Genomic DNA, 15,623 nt, shown 5'->3' with positions numbered 1-15,623 from the left:
TATTACGTAAGTTTTTAGAAGTCACACAACCCGGAAAATGGAAGACAATCTTTTGTTTTCAAGACCTACATTAAAAGAAAAAAATGGAAGCATGATAATTAAGCCATGCTAACAAATAAACTGACCTTAGATTCTCCAAAAACATTAGTTCTACTGAAAACCTCTGTACAGATAACAAAAGATGCTTTGTATGGGTGCAGTCTATAAGTATATGTGCAGCACATGCATTTCAGACCTATCATGGTAAAACCTGCTATTTTTAAACCAATCTATTGCTCTAAGGCTCCTTGTTGTTAAGTCACCCTACTCACAACAATTTAGTTTACCTTATTTTCTGTAAATTATGACAGATTTTAGCAGAAAGACCTGTAACTGGTCCCTCAACAAAGTATGTTTCCTCAACATAAGGTTTTAATTTTTAGGTTAAAACATTGATTGTTATTCTCCTTAATGTTAAAATATGTATTCTGTTCAGGTATACTAATGACAAAATGTTGACCTGTTTTTCTAAAGAGCGATGCTCAACCTACAGATTAAGATGTTTACTACTCTTAAAATTAACCCAAATGCATCTACAATTGGAGGATTTAATGCAATTCTGTAAAAGGAACACTGAACAGGGAAGCGAGGATCATCCATGCTCTGTTTATTCCCCTACGTCCTTCAGGTTACAGAAGCAGAAAATGCTGGCTTGTGCATTGTTCTGATTTTACAGACGTGGCAGAAGATTGGTCATATAGATAATGCACTGAATCTAGAACTAGTCATTTATAGATTTAAAAGCATAATTACATTGTACAAAGTAAGTATGCTGTAGCATCCTTAGTTCATCAGTTATTAGCATGGACAGAACCTGGGATTTCTCAACTGTAACAGGTTTTTGAGCAGCAGAGCCCATAAAAATCAATGGATCAGATACAAAAAAATTACTCCCCTTGCATGTCTCACTATAGCCACCCCAGTACCACTTTGCTCATAGCACATCCATCATGTCCATTGCCACGTGCTCCTCATACCCAAAGGACAGCCTTCCTCTGTATAACTCGACAGTCACTCAAACCTTCCCCAGTTACATCTCTAGAAGTTCTGCCTCATGTATGAGACAATGGCTGCTGTGCCTGTCCCCAGCTACACACCTACCACCTGCTCAGTGAGCTGCTGCCAAACCAGATGGAAAATGCTAGTTTTCCCTGCCCTTTCTACCCTTGGAAAACTACTGAAGTCTCTCCTCTTTACCCGGTCTTTGTTTTAAACAAGATTTATGGGAACATAAAACACCTTGAAGACTTCTTTCTTTTGCAGTCTCTTAAAACAAATGGACAGGAAGCATAGGCAAGAGAATAGAAGAGTGGCAAATAGCTTGCCATCCTTATGGAAATGGATGAGAGGGATCCTCCTGCACTAAAATGCATGGGATTCATTAGTTCAAGGCTAAATGAATTCACATATCTGTACACAGCCTAGGCTTTTGAGACAGACATACTATGAAAGTACGGGTTAATAACCAGACAAAACCCCTAATTTTTTAAAAAATATTTCTTATTCCACATGGCATTTCTGTCAAGTCATATAGCTTCAGTTTGAGTACCTACTAAGAATCTCAAACACTCTTAGTGTACCTCATTTCTTATAGAAATAGACAATTAAAAATATCTGAATAAACATTTCACTATGCACATCTTTTGCAAGTTCTTGCAAAACATTCAAGACTTCAACTCTGTGGTTAAAAAAGTATTATTAGCAGTAGGTAACAGGTGTTGTTTTTCAAACAGACACAAGAACTTCTGCTATCAGACTTTCTCTAAGGGACCTGGAGAGGCACCACAACAAAAATAGAAGGAAACTGGCCTTAAAAAAATGTTTTCTGTTCTGGAAAGGAACTTATGGACAACAGAACTCCATTGTATCCACCAAATAAAACAGTAAGTGAGCCACTTCATCAGTTGTGTGTAATGATAATCAAAGAATAAGCCAAGGGTTTTTTTTGTTTGGGTTTTTTTTTGTTTGGGTTTTGTTTTTTTTTTACTAATTTGTAGTATTATACAGTATGTGCAGTGGATGCTGCTAAAGGTCTCTAAAGAAAGAGATTCAATCTAATTACTGCTTTGGAGAAAATTCCTACCCATTTCTCCCATAAAGTACAATACATGCCATGAATTTTGCTCTTCTTCAGTCATCACTGACTTCATAAAATGGGATTCTAGTCTCTACATATTACCATAATAAATATATTTTAAGAAAAACTATAATTCTGCTTTAACAGTTCTGTGTAATGATCCATAATGGGTTAGTGGAGGGCTTGAGTGGTTTTGGTAATACTAATTCAAACACTCAAGACTTCCTTATTCAGGAGACAGTCTTTCCATCTGTATATACAGAATAAGTACAGATACAATCAGCAGAGTCCCTTCAACTAAATCCACTCACACATTGCCTAAATTACTATTTTTTGTTATTCTTTACACAGATTCAGTATGATCTCCTAAATAAACTTTAAAATAAGAGTTCCGAAAATACAAGACAATCCCCCACATATTAATGATATTAGCATCCACATGCTGGCAGCTGAGTCTGCTTTTCTTTTCTTAATTTTTTTTTTTAAATAAAAAGCTTTACCTATTTAGAACAACTGCTGTATATCTTCTTTCCACAAAAATAATTCCACATAAAATATTAGTAAAGGGAGATGGGAAATTAGTCTCTGGCTTCTCTTTCTCCTCAATTTCTTCATCCTCATCATCATCTTCAGAATCACTCCAAGATACGTAATTATCCTGATTTCTATTGTTATACCATTCAACACTTTCAAACTGCTGCCGTTCATATGGTTTATATTTGCGCAAGATTTCAAGCAGCTTTATTACTTTTGGGGTTACAAATTTCAGGTCAAGTGAGGCAGGCGAGAAGTGCTCTTCACAGAGTGCATGGATTTTCCTTAAGAAAGTGTCTGTAAACAATAAAAATTTCCTGTGCAGCTCCTCTTGTTCATGTTTGATATACTTCTGTAGCTCTCTCACCATCATCCCAGCTACCTTATCTGCACACCAGGGTCCCAGAACAACCAACACAGCTCGACAGTCTGACAGTATCTACAACAAAAGAATTAAAATATCAGTTCAAAGAGTACATTCGTGAACTATTCATTTAAGACCAGGATCTTGTTTCTCATATAACAATCTTTGTAAGGATTATAACAATTTTTCTATTATAAAAATATTTACAAGTCTGCTTTTGTTATTTAGATGACTTTGGGAACATTGGTGTTTCTAATTAAGCCAGTTTTCCCCTCCCCCCTAAATTACTATAACTAAACTTTGAACTTTGTACATTTCTGAATCTCAAAAAAAGCTTAAAGAATATTTTGCAGTCTTGTGGAACTGTGATTTGAATTTTACCTTAAGATAATTATGTTAGAAAGGAGAATGCTTCTTGAGACAGCTAGATAAACAAAGCAGAAATTATTACCCTTTGTATTTTAACATGGAATTAACAAAATTAATGCTTTACTGGGCATTGCTACTTTGTTACTGATATTTGCCAGGGTTTCAAAAGTATCTAACCAGAAACTTGTACAGTGGCCTTAGGATAATCTTCACAAGTCTAGTCTCTCAAAGGAAAAAAACCCAAACAACATCAGGGTTTGTATACATGGATGGAATAGGAAAACCAAAGAGAACTACACCCTGCTCAGACAAAACAGCACGGACAATTGTGAACCACCACCATCTTATCTTATGGCAAGCTGTTCCCTCCTGAAGAGTCAAGTGGTCAAACAAACTAGAAAACCAGAAATGCAGTACAATAACAATACCATTAAAAAGATTCACGATCTGGACATACTGTTACAAGAGAATTATAACAGTCAGAATGACAGTTTTCAGTTGCTGCTTTAATTTCTCTTTCTTCTTCCCTTCTGTGAGGAAGTAAACAGGTATCATCCTTTTTACAATATCTTCCCAGACATTTGTTAGCTGTAAGACTTAATTAGGGGCAAAATTTATCTAAACTAATTACAACTGCACATAGAGGCTTGATGCTCTCTGGTATCAAGACAAAAGGCAGCTCAGGCTGAAAACTGATTTATTTTTCTTAATATGAGTGCCTCCATCTTCTTGGAGAACTACTGGATCAGAAAAAAAAGCACAGAGGGTTACATGCATTAGAAGCACAGCAGTTAATCCACTCTTCCGGACTATGCAAATCCTGGTGACTGCCCCTAGCTGCCAGCATTCCTTATATATTTCACCCTATAACATTTCAAGTTTAGCACAGAAATAACCAGGACTTCCTTTTCCTGAGCGGCTGTGATAGGCTGCATTATGTATAATCCTGCTCTCTGGCCCAAATAATCTTTTGCTGGACAGCGTCAGAGTGTTGGGTTTCTAAGAATGTTAAAGGAAACCTGAATACTTTGGGCTGAAGAAAGTACGTTCTCCAGCTTCCTCACAGGCTATTATAGAAATGTGACTCACTACTGACTTCTTGTTAATCTATATACTTAAATAGTTGTATCTCAGGAGGTAATTCCAAAGCACAAAGCCCAAGAGGGAAAAAGGGCTGCCTGGACCCCGTGACATGCCTTCTGGATTCCACCCTTCACCTTGCATGAAAACATAGGGGCGAACACAAAGAAAGTTATGGGCAAGCTTCAGGTTCAAATTCCATTCCAGCAAGGTGTGGCACTAGTCCAATATTGTTCTAAGATAAATTGTAGAAACTGTAGATCTATGGCTGGAATTTTTGCCCAAATTCTTACTTTATCATCTTTTAACATACCTAGGTACACCTTTTCCATATATTTCCTGATGCATTACCTCCTTTTCTGTAACGAATTATTCAAAGGTCATAGGAGATCACGAAGATGGCAAATTCTTGACTTCAGAAATAAGGACCCACAACACCAGGGTGCAGAATTGTTTCATTGCCTTAAGCAAATCTGAATCTCAAGCTAGATGAAGTTCTAATCAATGGCTGTCATTCAAGCCCCACTCATTTATGAGAAGACCTGCACTGTTAGTGAGTACAAAAGTTCAGAAGTCTTTCTGCTCAGTCTGGGATGGCTAGCTTAGATTCTGTTTCAGTAATGTAACACACATAGCAAAGAAAAACAGTAGTAAGATTTCTGCTCCCCAGGTTTTTCACATAGCTTGATGTCCTTACCTGCTTAGAAATTAAGGTAGAATCTCTTTCTTTTGAATGTACAGATATGTTGCAGTCATTTAGAAAAGTAAGTGCTTCATCCAATTCCTTTAATAATCTTCCATACAACCCACTTTTGTCAGTATATGGTCCACAGTCTACAACAATCTCACATGGCTGAGAAGTATATCTTAATTGAGGGCAAAGATCAAGTTAAACACAGCTTCTGAAAGTCAGCTATTTCAGCCTGTTAAGGTTATATGGCAAATAACAGCAACATGAAGCTTATTCAAGTATATTTCATTCCCCACCATGAATTAATATAACGAATAGACACACAGCTAAATTACTTCAACGTAAAAAAAAAAAATCCACTGCCCCAAATACTAAGCTACTCCATTGTAAAACACTCTTCTAATACACTGCCTAAAAAGGAGGTTATTATCACTACCTTCATTTCAAATATTGGAAAATTTAAGGCAAAGCAATCAGAATTTATTTGACAACCATCTTCAATTTTTGTTTTCCAAAATGTACTCTTCTGATACGGCAAGATTTATGAAGATAACTCATCATAAACATGATTTGCATAATGTAAATTTAGGTCCATATATACACTTAAACAAGTAAAATAACTAGTATTCTTAAATGGCAAAGCTATGAGTGAGAAATTCTTAAAAGCAAATGGCTCGCAAGTTCAGAAAGATGCATTTAAAAAACACACCCACAGAACACCTGTTCCAGACCATGAAATAACCATCTTTACCTTTAGCTGAAATTCAACAACACAGTACAGCTGGTGCAGGAAAACATACTACATATGAATCATTTCACAATAATTTTCCCCTACAAGTCATCACACTATCACCACCTTTACTTTAAGCAACGTTCACAAAATTCTACATTCTGTTAAGAACAGAGGGAAACACCTACTCAGCTCTGCTATTTAAATACAGTTTTTACTACTTCCTCTTATCTCCCTCTTTTTCATCAGCCACTAAAGCCAGGCTACTTATTTGAGAGAAAAATACAGTAAAAAAATCATGCAACTTTTCTGGCATTAAGAACAACTTTTTTTCTAAATTAAATAGCAACATTAGGCATACTCTGAACATGACCCAGTTACTATCCAAACATAAGAACGTGCATTTTACAAGTTCAGAAATGTGTTGTGGAACGTGAATTTTTTAGGTTGGTGGTGTGGTGTGGTGTGTTGGGTTTCTTTTTGTTGTTGTCATTTGGTTGAGCTTTTCAGTTTGGTCTTTTGGGGTTCTTTTTAGTTGTTTTGTTGGGTCTTTTTTGTTTTATTTTAACAGCTACAGAAAACCTGAATACCAAGGCAAATCACCCTTTGTACTTAACTTCAAGGAAAGATGTGCTTCAACACTGTTACTCAAAAAGCAATTTAACATTCCCTCTTCACCCTAAATAGAAGTAATGGCACCACACACACACAAGGTCTCCTAAAACTTAAGAGGAAATAATTCCACTGGTTTATTCCTCCATCCAAAGTGAAAATGCAGGCATCAATTTGAAAGGCATAATTGTACAACGTACCTGTCTAAGACCACCAAATCAGTTGCAGTTTCAGCATTGCTTTTTAAAATTTTCTCCAGTTTCTGGATCTTCTCCTCTAGCTCAGCAGGATCGCATTTCCCATTTAAAATGGAAGCAGTTAATCCCAAGATTCGAGGACATGATGGATAATCCTCACAGATCTGTGAAGTAAAACAGAATGAAATACCTTAGGACAATGATCCTGCAAATCTAATACGAAACTAGCAGACTGCTAACTTAGATGCTTAGTTGGAAACTAGCATTTCAATAGCAGGTCTTGGAAAAGGAACAATACATTGAATGAGGTTTTTCTGTTCTACTGACTGGAGATTAAACTAGAAATTGATTAACATTTAATGGCAATTATCTTTAAAGGTAAATATTTACAACATGGAAAAATATAACTAGTTAGCATTGCACAGAATATCCTTGCTACATTTATAATACACATCTCCTAATACTTCCACATCATGTAAAAACTAAAGTATCATCTGATAAATTAAGACGTTCTGCTTAAACTTGAAAGAGACTTTCAGAACGACCTCTATTATACACATTTCTCATACTTTATAAGCCAAATACCACATGGACCTAAGAACATCCTGGAAAGAGCCCTACAAACATCTTTAGAAATGAGTATTTTAAAAATAATAAAACCCGATTAGTACATCCCATTCCCAAAATCAAATATTTTATCAATGAATTTTGTGAATTCCCCTAATTTCGTAACTTTACCTTCTCTAGCCAGGTTTTTCTTTAATCCCTTCTGGAAAATGCAGTAAATACACTTTTTCATCTGATACTATCACTGAAGTCTTAACTGATTACAGTAATTTCACAGTCCTGGAATATGCTGAAATAAGATTCCACTGATATTTTTCATTGGTAGCAAAAGCTGTTTTAGAACGGTTCCCACTTCTCCAGCCCTACCACCTGACTCCTCCTCCTCAAGCAAGTCTTAAAATATTCATGCAATGGAAACCCACCTTCATAATTTCACGGTATGGGTGATCCTGGATTGCAAGATGGCACTCATCAAACACCAGAAGATTAATATTTGACAGGGATAAATACTCATTTCTCAAAACAGTCAAAGCAACATGACATGTCATAACCAGAACCTAGATTGAAAGGGGAAAAAACCAGAAGGGTCAATATAAGAAAAGTGCAAGCTGTCTTAGGTCAAGGTGAAGTAGGAAAGCCTTCTGCAGGTCTTGCTAGACAGTATTAGCAGATATCGCCTCCTATTCATCTACATACACCACGTAAGGAAAAGGAGAATAAAACATTATCTACTTGAGGAAGTAATCTGTCTGAACATCTTGTATGTATCTCTGGTCACATCCCTAGAAAAAACTGAATACAACAAACAGACGATCTCAACATCAGCCAGACTACACAGAACAAGCGTCATTAAATCCATTACAAATTAGTGTCCTTTGTATGTCCCATCATGTCTCTGGCAAGAAAGATAGCTCTTCATAAACTCATAACCACCTGCAGCTATAACAAAAGCAGGATGTTATCACAATTCTTTTTAAAGGAAAACCCATTTTTTGTACATGATCACAGATAAAAAGCTGAGTTTCTTGATAAAGTTACGCACTCTTTTTACACTAACTTTGAACTCCACCAAGTATAGTAACAATTTCACTTGTCAGAGTTCCTCAGACTTATTTCACAGACCATTAAACACTGGTGAAAAAAGCCAGAAATTACAAATATTTGCGTTACAGCAACATAGTTAGGTCAGCATGGAAAAAAATCCAACCAACCAACCAACAAAACCCAAACACCCCAAAACAAAAAAAACAAACCCCAAACCCCCACACCATTAAAGCTCATGATTTTACATCTAAAGGAAGAACTACACAGATATAGTATACCTAAAAAGGCAGAAAAAAAATGCATGCCCAAGAGAATGTACTGCATCCCCAGCAAACATTCAATTTTATCCTCTTTTTTAGTACATGGTATTTAAAATTTTTTTTCAATGGTATTTAATGTACACTATGCACACTTGAAAAGTCTTCTGCAATCATCATCATCATGAACAACATGTCAGGAACTGAAAACAAAGGATTAAAAATACAACCTTTTAAAAACAGCCTGAGAACTCCTACTCATGTTTTGCCTCAAAATTCATATACAAACACTACCAATATGTCTGTTAGAAAAAAAAGTTAATGTATAATTGGAAGAAGTCACTTCTGATCAAGCCTAACTTACTGTAGACTCTGCTTGTATTTATAGTTTATATTTAATACATCACCTGATGCTTGGAGAATTCCTGACTCCACTTCTCTTTTGTCCATGATTCAGTTATCTCTAAACTTGAATACTCTCCCACTTTAAGATCTGAATGTGTCCTGACAGCTGACACTTGTTGAGCAACTTGATTTGCTTAAGAAAAAATAAAAAACACCCTCAATTATATAAAGGTCTTCTCACACATTAATTTTCAAGATGTGTGTCATATTACCTAGCATGATGTTTTATAACATGATCTTTAGCTTAGACCAGTGTTAAATCATGTGTACACAGCAACTGCCTCCATGTAAAACCACAGCAAGGAAACAGACTGGTAACTAAATTGCACTTCAGATTCAATGTCTTAATTTTAAACCAGGAAACAGATGTCAGAGGGATAAACAGGTTGTAGTAAATGGATTATAAGCAAAACATGAAAGGTATCACATTCTATAATCAGTTTAGCATCTTTGCTGTTGAATACTTTATGCAAAAGTTTCTCCCAACTTTGCTTTCACGCAACTTCTATTAAGGAATATTCCATAGAAATATTAACAGCCTGTGTGGGAACTCGGTACGTTCTCCTCCTTACCTGAGTTGACCAAGAACACAGTTCTTTTTCCATTTTTGTTGAAATCTCCCCTGATCTGATAGGACAGCTCTTTAGTGAGTAGTACTGCAATAAAAGTCTTCCCTGAGCCAGTGTTTAAGCAGACTATTGTATTATGATCCAAAGCTGCTTCAAGCAGTTCAACCTGGGTTTAAAAAATAATAATGCCCTTACTTGCTGCAATGCAGTGAAAAAGCTGACAAAAAAATGGCACAAGTGGTAAATAAACTACAGACAAATCAGTAATACCTCCAGAAATCTTTCCACTGCCATAGAATTAACACACCTTTCATAACAACATATTGTCACAGTCTTTCAAAAAATATTAATACACACTATATATAGTCTGGCTTCTAAATCTAAAATCCTTTAGTATCACAATTTGCTGCTATTTTAAGTAGCTATTTCTAACTATACCTTTTCAATAGATGATTCTGTTGCTAGATACATTGTGTGAAGAAGGATGTTAGAGCTTTTAAGTCTAGCACACATCAATTGACCTAAACAAGGAAGTATATTAGCTCAAGGTGATCCAAGCTTATACTAATCAACTGCTAGCTTTCAGGCACCTCTGCAGTGCAAAGACAACTGAAATTCTAGAGCTCAGAAATAACCTTCCTTAACAAAATGAAAATCAGAATGCCCCGATAGGGTTTCTGACATTTCCGAGCTGCTTTGACCAGTATGTGAACAAAAAAATAAAATATCAAGATTTACTATGGAGAAGACAGAAGGTCAGGGGGGGAAGGAGACATGATTGTATGCATACAACTGAGACGCACAGTGTCGTGTTTACTGTATTTGTCCCTAACAGCGTATTGCAGAGAGCAGCAGGAGAATACTCAGCTTAAAAGTTTTTCTGCTCATTACAGCAAATTGAGAAGAAGGAATAGGGGATATTACAAATGTAGAACACAGCCAAGCTGAAGAAAAAGGGACACAATTAACCCCCAACAAGTGGAGCCATGAGACAAACATGCCTAGACTATATACAACACTGCACATTCTTCAGCTGCTCTGGCTCTTTTTCCCCATTAAGTTAATAGAGTAATGTTAGAAAAAAGTACAATTAAATCCATTAGTATTATCACCAGTACCTGATATTTTCTTGGTGTGTAAATGTTATCATGAATTGCTTCTTGTTGCCATGGTAGTCCAAAAAATGGACCCATTGGGGAGGAAGCAGGGGTCATGAGCTGCAGTCCCGCCATGCTGAGGGATTGCAAAGCAGGGCTTTTCATTCATTCATCCAGTGTTTCTTTCATTGCATTTTTGTTCCAGCACAGCCTACTATGGGAAGAAAAAGAAACAGTATTAGATACAGTCACAATAAAAAGCAAAAAGAGAAAATTTATTCTAATAAAAAGACACCACTTGATCTTACTTCCATAAGATCTCATACTGTTTTCAGCAGAAAACATTAATTTTAAATTTACAACTTTCCTACTTAAAGACACATGTTTATCAAAGTACCAAAAAAATTCAGAGGAGCTGTACTTTATGGGGCAAAGTTCATTCTAGGCATTTGGATTTATGCAGATACATTTGAATATAAAGTTCCATTTATGTTCTGACAGAATCCCATGTAAAATATCTTTAAGAACAATTTTTTTTTAAAATAATGTTGTTTCAGCTTTACTTCAGGAAAGAAATTGATTTTCCAGACCACATGCATAAATAAGTATCACATTTTCCATTTTTCTTTCCAACCAAAAAGTCACTATGACCAGTTCAAAAAAGCTTTACATGCACACACACACACCCCCACCCCCCCAGGAACTTTAATCAGCAGGGAAAGAACAGGAACTACACAAGAAACAACCTCAGCATTATCCAATCAACAGATTCGGATAAGGTTATCTGTTTAAAGAACTCGCTGAAGTATTATAAACAATTGTTGATGACCCTGATAAAGACTAATGGAGAAAGGGACACTTACCAGGTTAACCACTAATTTCCAGAAATATATTCTAATTGATAAACAAACAATCCATTCTCAACTTGATGAAAATTATGCACTAGAAAACACTTTCCTACTAAAGGTATGAAGTCCTCATCACTGCAGGAGGTTTAAAAACATTTGCTACCTCTCAGGAATGATTACGATTTAGAAGAAAAAAATAATAATCAATTCCACCTTGCCCAGGGAAACAGATAAAAGCCTAACAATACAGAAAAATGTTGCTGAAGTACAATACAACATAATGCAGCAAATCTAAGAAATCTTGCATACTTCCCCTCCTTCAAATCAGATACATACCCTTTTCAATAAAACAGTATTTTCAAGTTTTAGTTCTCAAAATTCCTAGATGCGCTATATTCAGTTATCATCAATCTCAAAATGAGAAATGCATAAAATTGACAATGCTTTCAAATTTCATCATTCATTAGGAATACATGAGGAAAAGCGAATTATCACCCTATTGCATAGAAATGTCCTTGCTTTTCTATATGAATGAAAGCTGGTTAAGTTTTGCAAATGTGCACTAAGGAAGAAAATCTGAGAAAAGTATGATACGGTATCTAATAGAAAACATTAATTACTAATAGTTATGAGAAATAATTGCTTTCAGAGATTACAAATAAAGCAGTACAATTTAGGATAAAAAAATAATAATTTATTTCTGTTCCAAGATGAAACTTTTTTACCATAGCCTTCAACTAATATAACATTGTAGCTCTTTGTCATATATTCACATTTTTAAGTTAAAAATTATAATTTAGGCCATGTCTATACACCGATATATATTTTAACTAATATTAAGTAACTATGGGAAGCTCTGACAAGAGAGATCAAACTGATCACTCTGGTTTTCCATCTCGGGTATATCTTGCAAAATAAAGAGAACTGAATATATTGAATTAGATTATCACTCCTCTTGCAGAAGAAATGCCACTTTCTATAAAGTAGTCAGAGATAAAGCTTTGTCTCATTTTTTTTTTTTTCCAAAGAGGTAGGGGGCATCCTGAAGGACAGCGTGGTTAAGTTGAAGTAACACTGTTCTGTTCAATTATAAAGAATTATTTCTCTTTTGAATAAAAACATGCAGTAGTAAATGCTACTTAGTGAAAGAGGGTAAACATAACTTTTTGGTCTTTGGCTCAGCAATAAGTGTACTTCATCCTCCATCAAAAACAGTATTTCTTTACTAAAAGAACTGTGTTAATATTGCCAAAATCTTGTCTGATATTTAAATTTGAGCTTCACAGAAACTGTTGGGCAGAGACGACTCCAGAAAGAAAAGTTGTATTCAAATTTTTTTTAAAAAATAATGATGAACGAATGTACATTTTCACAGGGCATACGAAAGAATGCTTTTGACACTTTATCTGATTTCTTCTCTCAGCTGCTTTTCAATGAGTCTCCAAACTCATGCAAACCTTCTCATTTACTTTTTCAGTTCTGTAACATAACCTAATTTCAGCCGGAGTCTCTCAGATTATCTAAATAGATAAAATGGATCAATATGATGTTGCTTTATTTAGCTGCAAATAGAAAACAACCTAGTGTACACACATCATAAAATCAGTAATACATTGTTATTCATGTCAGCTGTAATACAAAAACACTCCTATAGATTTTTAAACTGTTTTTATACATTTCAAACAAAGCATACAAGCACACACAGGTTCTGTTCTAACAATTCAACTAGTAACTTTAGAGTGTTCAAATCTGGCACAACTGGAAGATATTATGCTTCACTCCCTCTTTGGAACTAGTGGCTTCATGGCTGTTCCTCCACTGGGACTCGACATCTCTGGGAGACAAATGGCAGGAAAGATGCATGTACTATACAGTTGCATGTAGCAAACATGATCACCATTGACATTCTGATCTATGAGCATCTGCATATCAAATGTACTGATATTAATCAGTATGTGACTAATCAGATTAAATCAGTCACATGGCAATGACAGTAGCACGATACACAATCTTCCCCAGTCACTGATAGAAAGCACATGGAAACTGTGCACTGCTAACCTCAGTGAAGCTTTTGTATGAACTGACAGCTTAGGCGTATGAGAGCCAGGGAGAAGGGAGAAAACGTTGAGAAAGCGTCATACTCAACCATCTCCCCAAGCTTATAGCTTAAGCTCACCAACAATATACCTAGCTTCTCTTCTTATATCCCATTGAGTATCATACTAGTTGGTAACACACACACAAAAAAAATCCTTTGAAGAACAAAAAGTCTTTATCACATTTACAGTATTTCACTGAAATAGTCTCAGGAATGCTTATCTACTTACATATAGCAAGTCATATGGAAACATTATTAGTTTGAGACCTCATCAGTGTCACTGTAATCGCTCAAGACTGGAAGGGACCAGGAAAAAAACACAAATATTTTGTACAGTAAAAGCTAAAGCAAATTCCTCATTCATTCCTGCATCTAAGCCTAGCAACTTCAGTTTTATATATCACTTTAGACCAGCAACGCCTCATCTTTGTTTACTATTCCACCTATTTTGTGTTTCTTTTCCAAATCATAAATACAACTTTGGGAACATAAAATAGCTGTATCACATTACCAGGAGGGAATTAAGGAAAGAAATCCAAGCTTAGTTTAGAAGGCTGCTTGTTTTTTATTTACATAGGAACTAATATTCACAAATAATCTTACCTCCCTTGCTACTCACTTAATGAAAGTGATACTAGGTTAGCTACTCCACTGCAAGAAACAGGGGGATTTATACTTACGGTTCCAGATTGATCTGGAAGAGCTGTGAAACAACATATATTCTAAACTACAATTTCGGTTTCTGTGTATCCTCGCAAAGACCTGCCTTGAAGTACAATCATGTCAGAGATCAAAAAGCATTCTCAAAAAAAAAAAATATCCTTTGAAGTGCAAAGGAAAAGCACACGAACACTGGAACTTGAAAAGTAAGCACAAGCAGAACAGCATTGCCTGCCACTGTTAATCACATCACTATCACCTTGCAATCTGACAAAAAAAAAAAAGAGAATTTTTCTGCACAATTAGTTAGCAAAATAACAGTAAAGCTCGCATGTGGCACAACACACTTGAAAAAGCTTAAATTCCCTCCTACTGTATGCTAACTCAGGTAAAAAAAAAATAAAAGTTCCCCTCCTGAACCATCAATGCTACTCCCTGCTGTGCTGAAGTTTCCTAGTCCCGGCCTTCATTTGTATTATTTGTATTGGAAGTATATAAGATCTGACAATATCAATGTCAATGTTATTATGGGAGTAAGCCAGAATAATGAAGTAATTTTATGATTCTAAGTCTATATTTCAACAGCAAGGAAAATATCAAGTTCTTCAATAAAATAAAAGCAGTACAGGACTACCTAGAAATCAAAAGGGAAAACACACATCTACTTGAAGAACAGGCTTCAAATTGAAAACACTTGAGATACAAGTACATGTGTTCAGAATTTGTGGACAGAAGTCAACTGCACATAGCTAACAAACTAGCTAACAGCAAAGCTGAAAAAACCCCAACCTAGTCCTTCTCAGCCAGTGTGAGTAATAAAGACATCTGTTAAGATGTTCCACCTTTATCCACTGAGTTATTTTGAAAATTGATAAAATTTTCAGGTTTTTACCACCATTTGTGTGCATAGTATGTGTTATATTCATGCCAAGTTAATGCAAAACTACATCTCCTATTAATCACAAGAATTTATTACTGCCATACGCAATGTGTTTAATCTGGTTTTTTTTTCACTAATTCTGATTTGTAATTCTGTAGCCAATATAATCCTTATGATACACAAATTATTTCTAATGCTGTAGGTTTTCATCTTTGTCCAGCAATGTCTAACTTATTCTCTAAATACAGTCAGTATCAGCCAAAAAAAAAATAAAAATTGGCCTCCAGGGGTGGGAAAAAAACCAAACAATAATCCACTTACTCTAAAGTAAATAAACCATAGTCTACACAAAAAATACAAACACTCTTGCTACTTGAATATTCTCTTACACTAACATCTAAAGAGTCTGAATATCATGTTCTTTACAACAAGTTTTACGTCTGAGTGTGGCACGAAACATTAACTTGCTGAAAGATCTAACAGAAAATTCGTACTTGGGTAATGG

At 35.4% G+C, this 15,623-nt stretch overlaps 1 protein-coding gene across 5 annotated transcripts in view; it reads right to left on the bottom strand.

Annotated features, from left to right (window-relative positions):
* DICER1 (dicer 1, ribonuclease III) overlaps positions 1-15,623 on the bottom strand; it is a 66,762-nt gene that overhangs the window by 29,681 nt on the left and 21,458 nt on the right. For 4 of the 5 annotated variants that reach the window (XM_037393461.1, XM_037393462.1, XM_037393459.1 and 1 more), the window contains 7 exons: positions 10,654-10,846; positions 9,539-9,701; positions 8,969-9,099; positions 7,683-7,817; positions 6,697-6,857; positions 5,161-5,329; positions 2,617-3,089 (listed from right to left, as the gene is read on the bottom strand). In XM_037393461.1, coding sequence (XP_037249358.1) covers positions 2,617-3,089; positions 5,161-5,329; positions 6,697-6,857; positions 7,683-7,817; positions 8,969-9,099; positions 9,539-9,701; positions 10,654-10,797 — 1,376 coding nt within the window. In that variant the 5' untranslated portion in view covers positions 10,798-10,846. The remainder of the gene's footprint in view (positions 1-2,616; positions 3,090-5,160; positions 5,330-6,696; positions 6,858-7,682; positions 7,818-8,968; positions 9,100-9,538; positions 9,702-10,653; positions 10,847-15,623) is intronic. The other variant, XM_037393463.1, reaches the window with a different exon arrangement.

Source organism: Falco rusticolus, chromosome 7 (assembly GCF_015220075.1).
Source record: "Falco rusticolus isolate bFalRus1 chromosome 7, bFalRus1.pri, whole genome shotgun sequence".
Taxonomy (NCBI): domain Eukaryota; kingdom Metazoa; phylum Chordata; class Aves; order Falconiformes; family Falconidae; genus Falco; species Falco rusticolus.
Note: the sequence above shows the minus strand (reverse complement) of the source record. Positions and strands in the feature narration are given on the sequence as shown.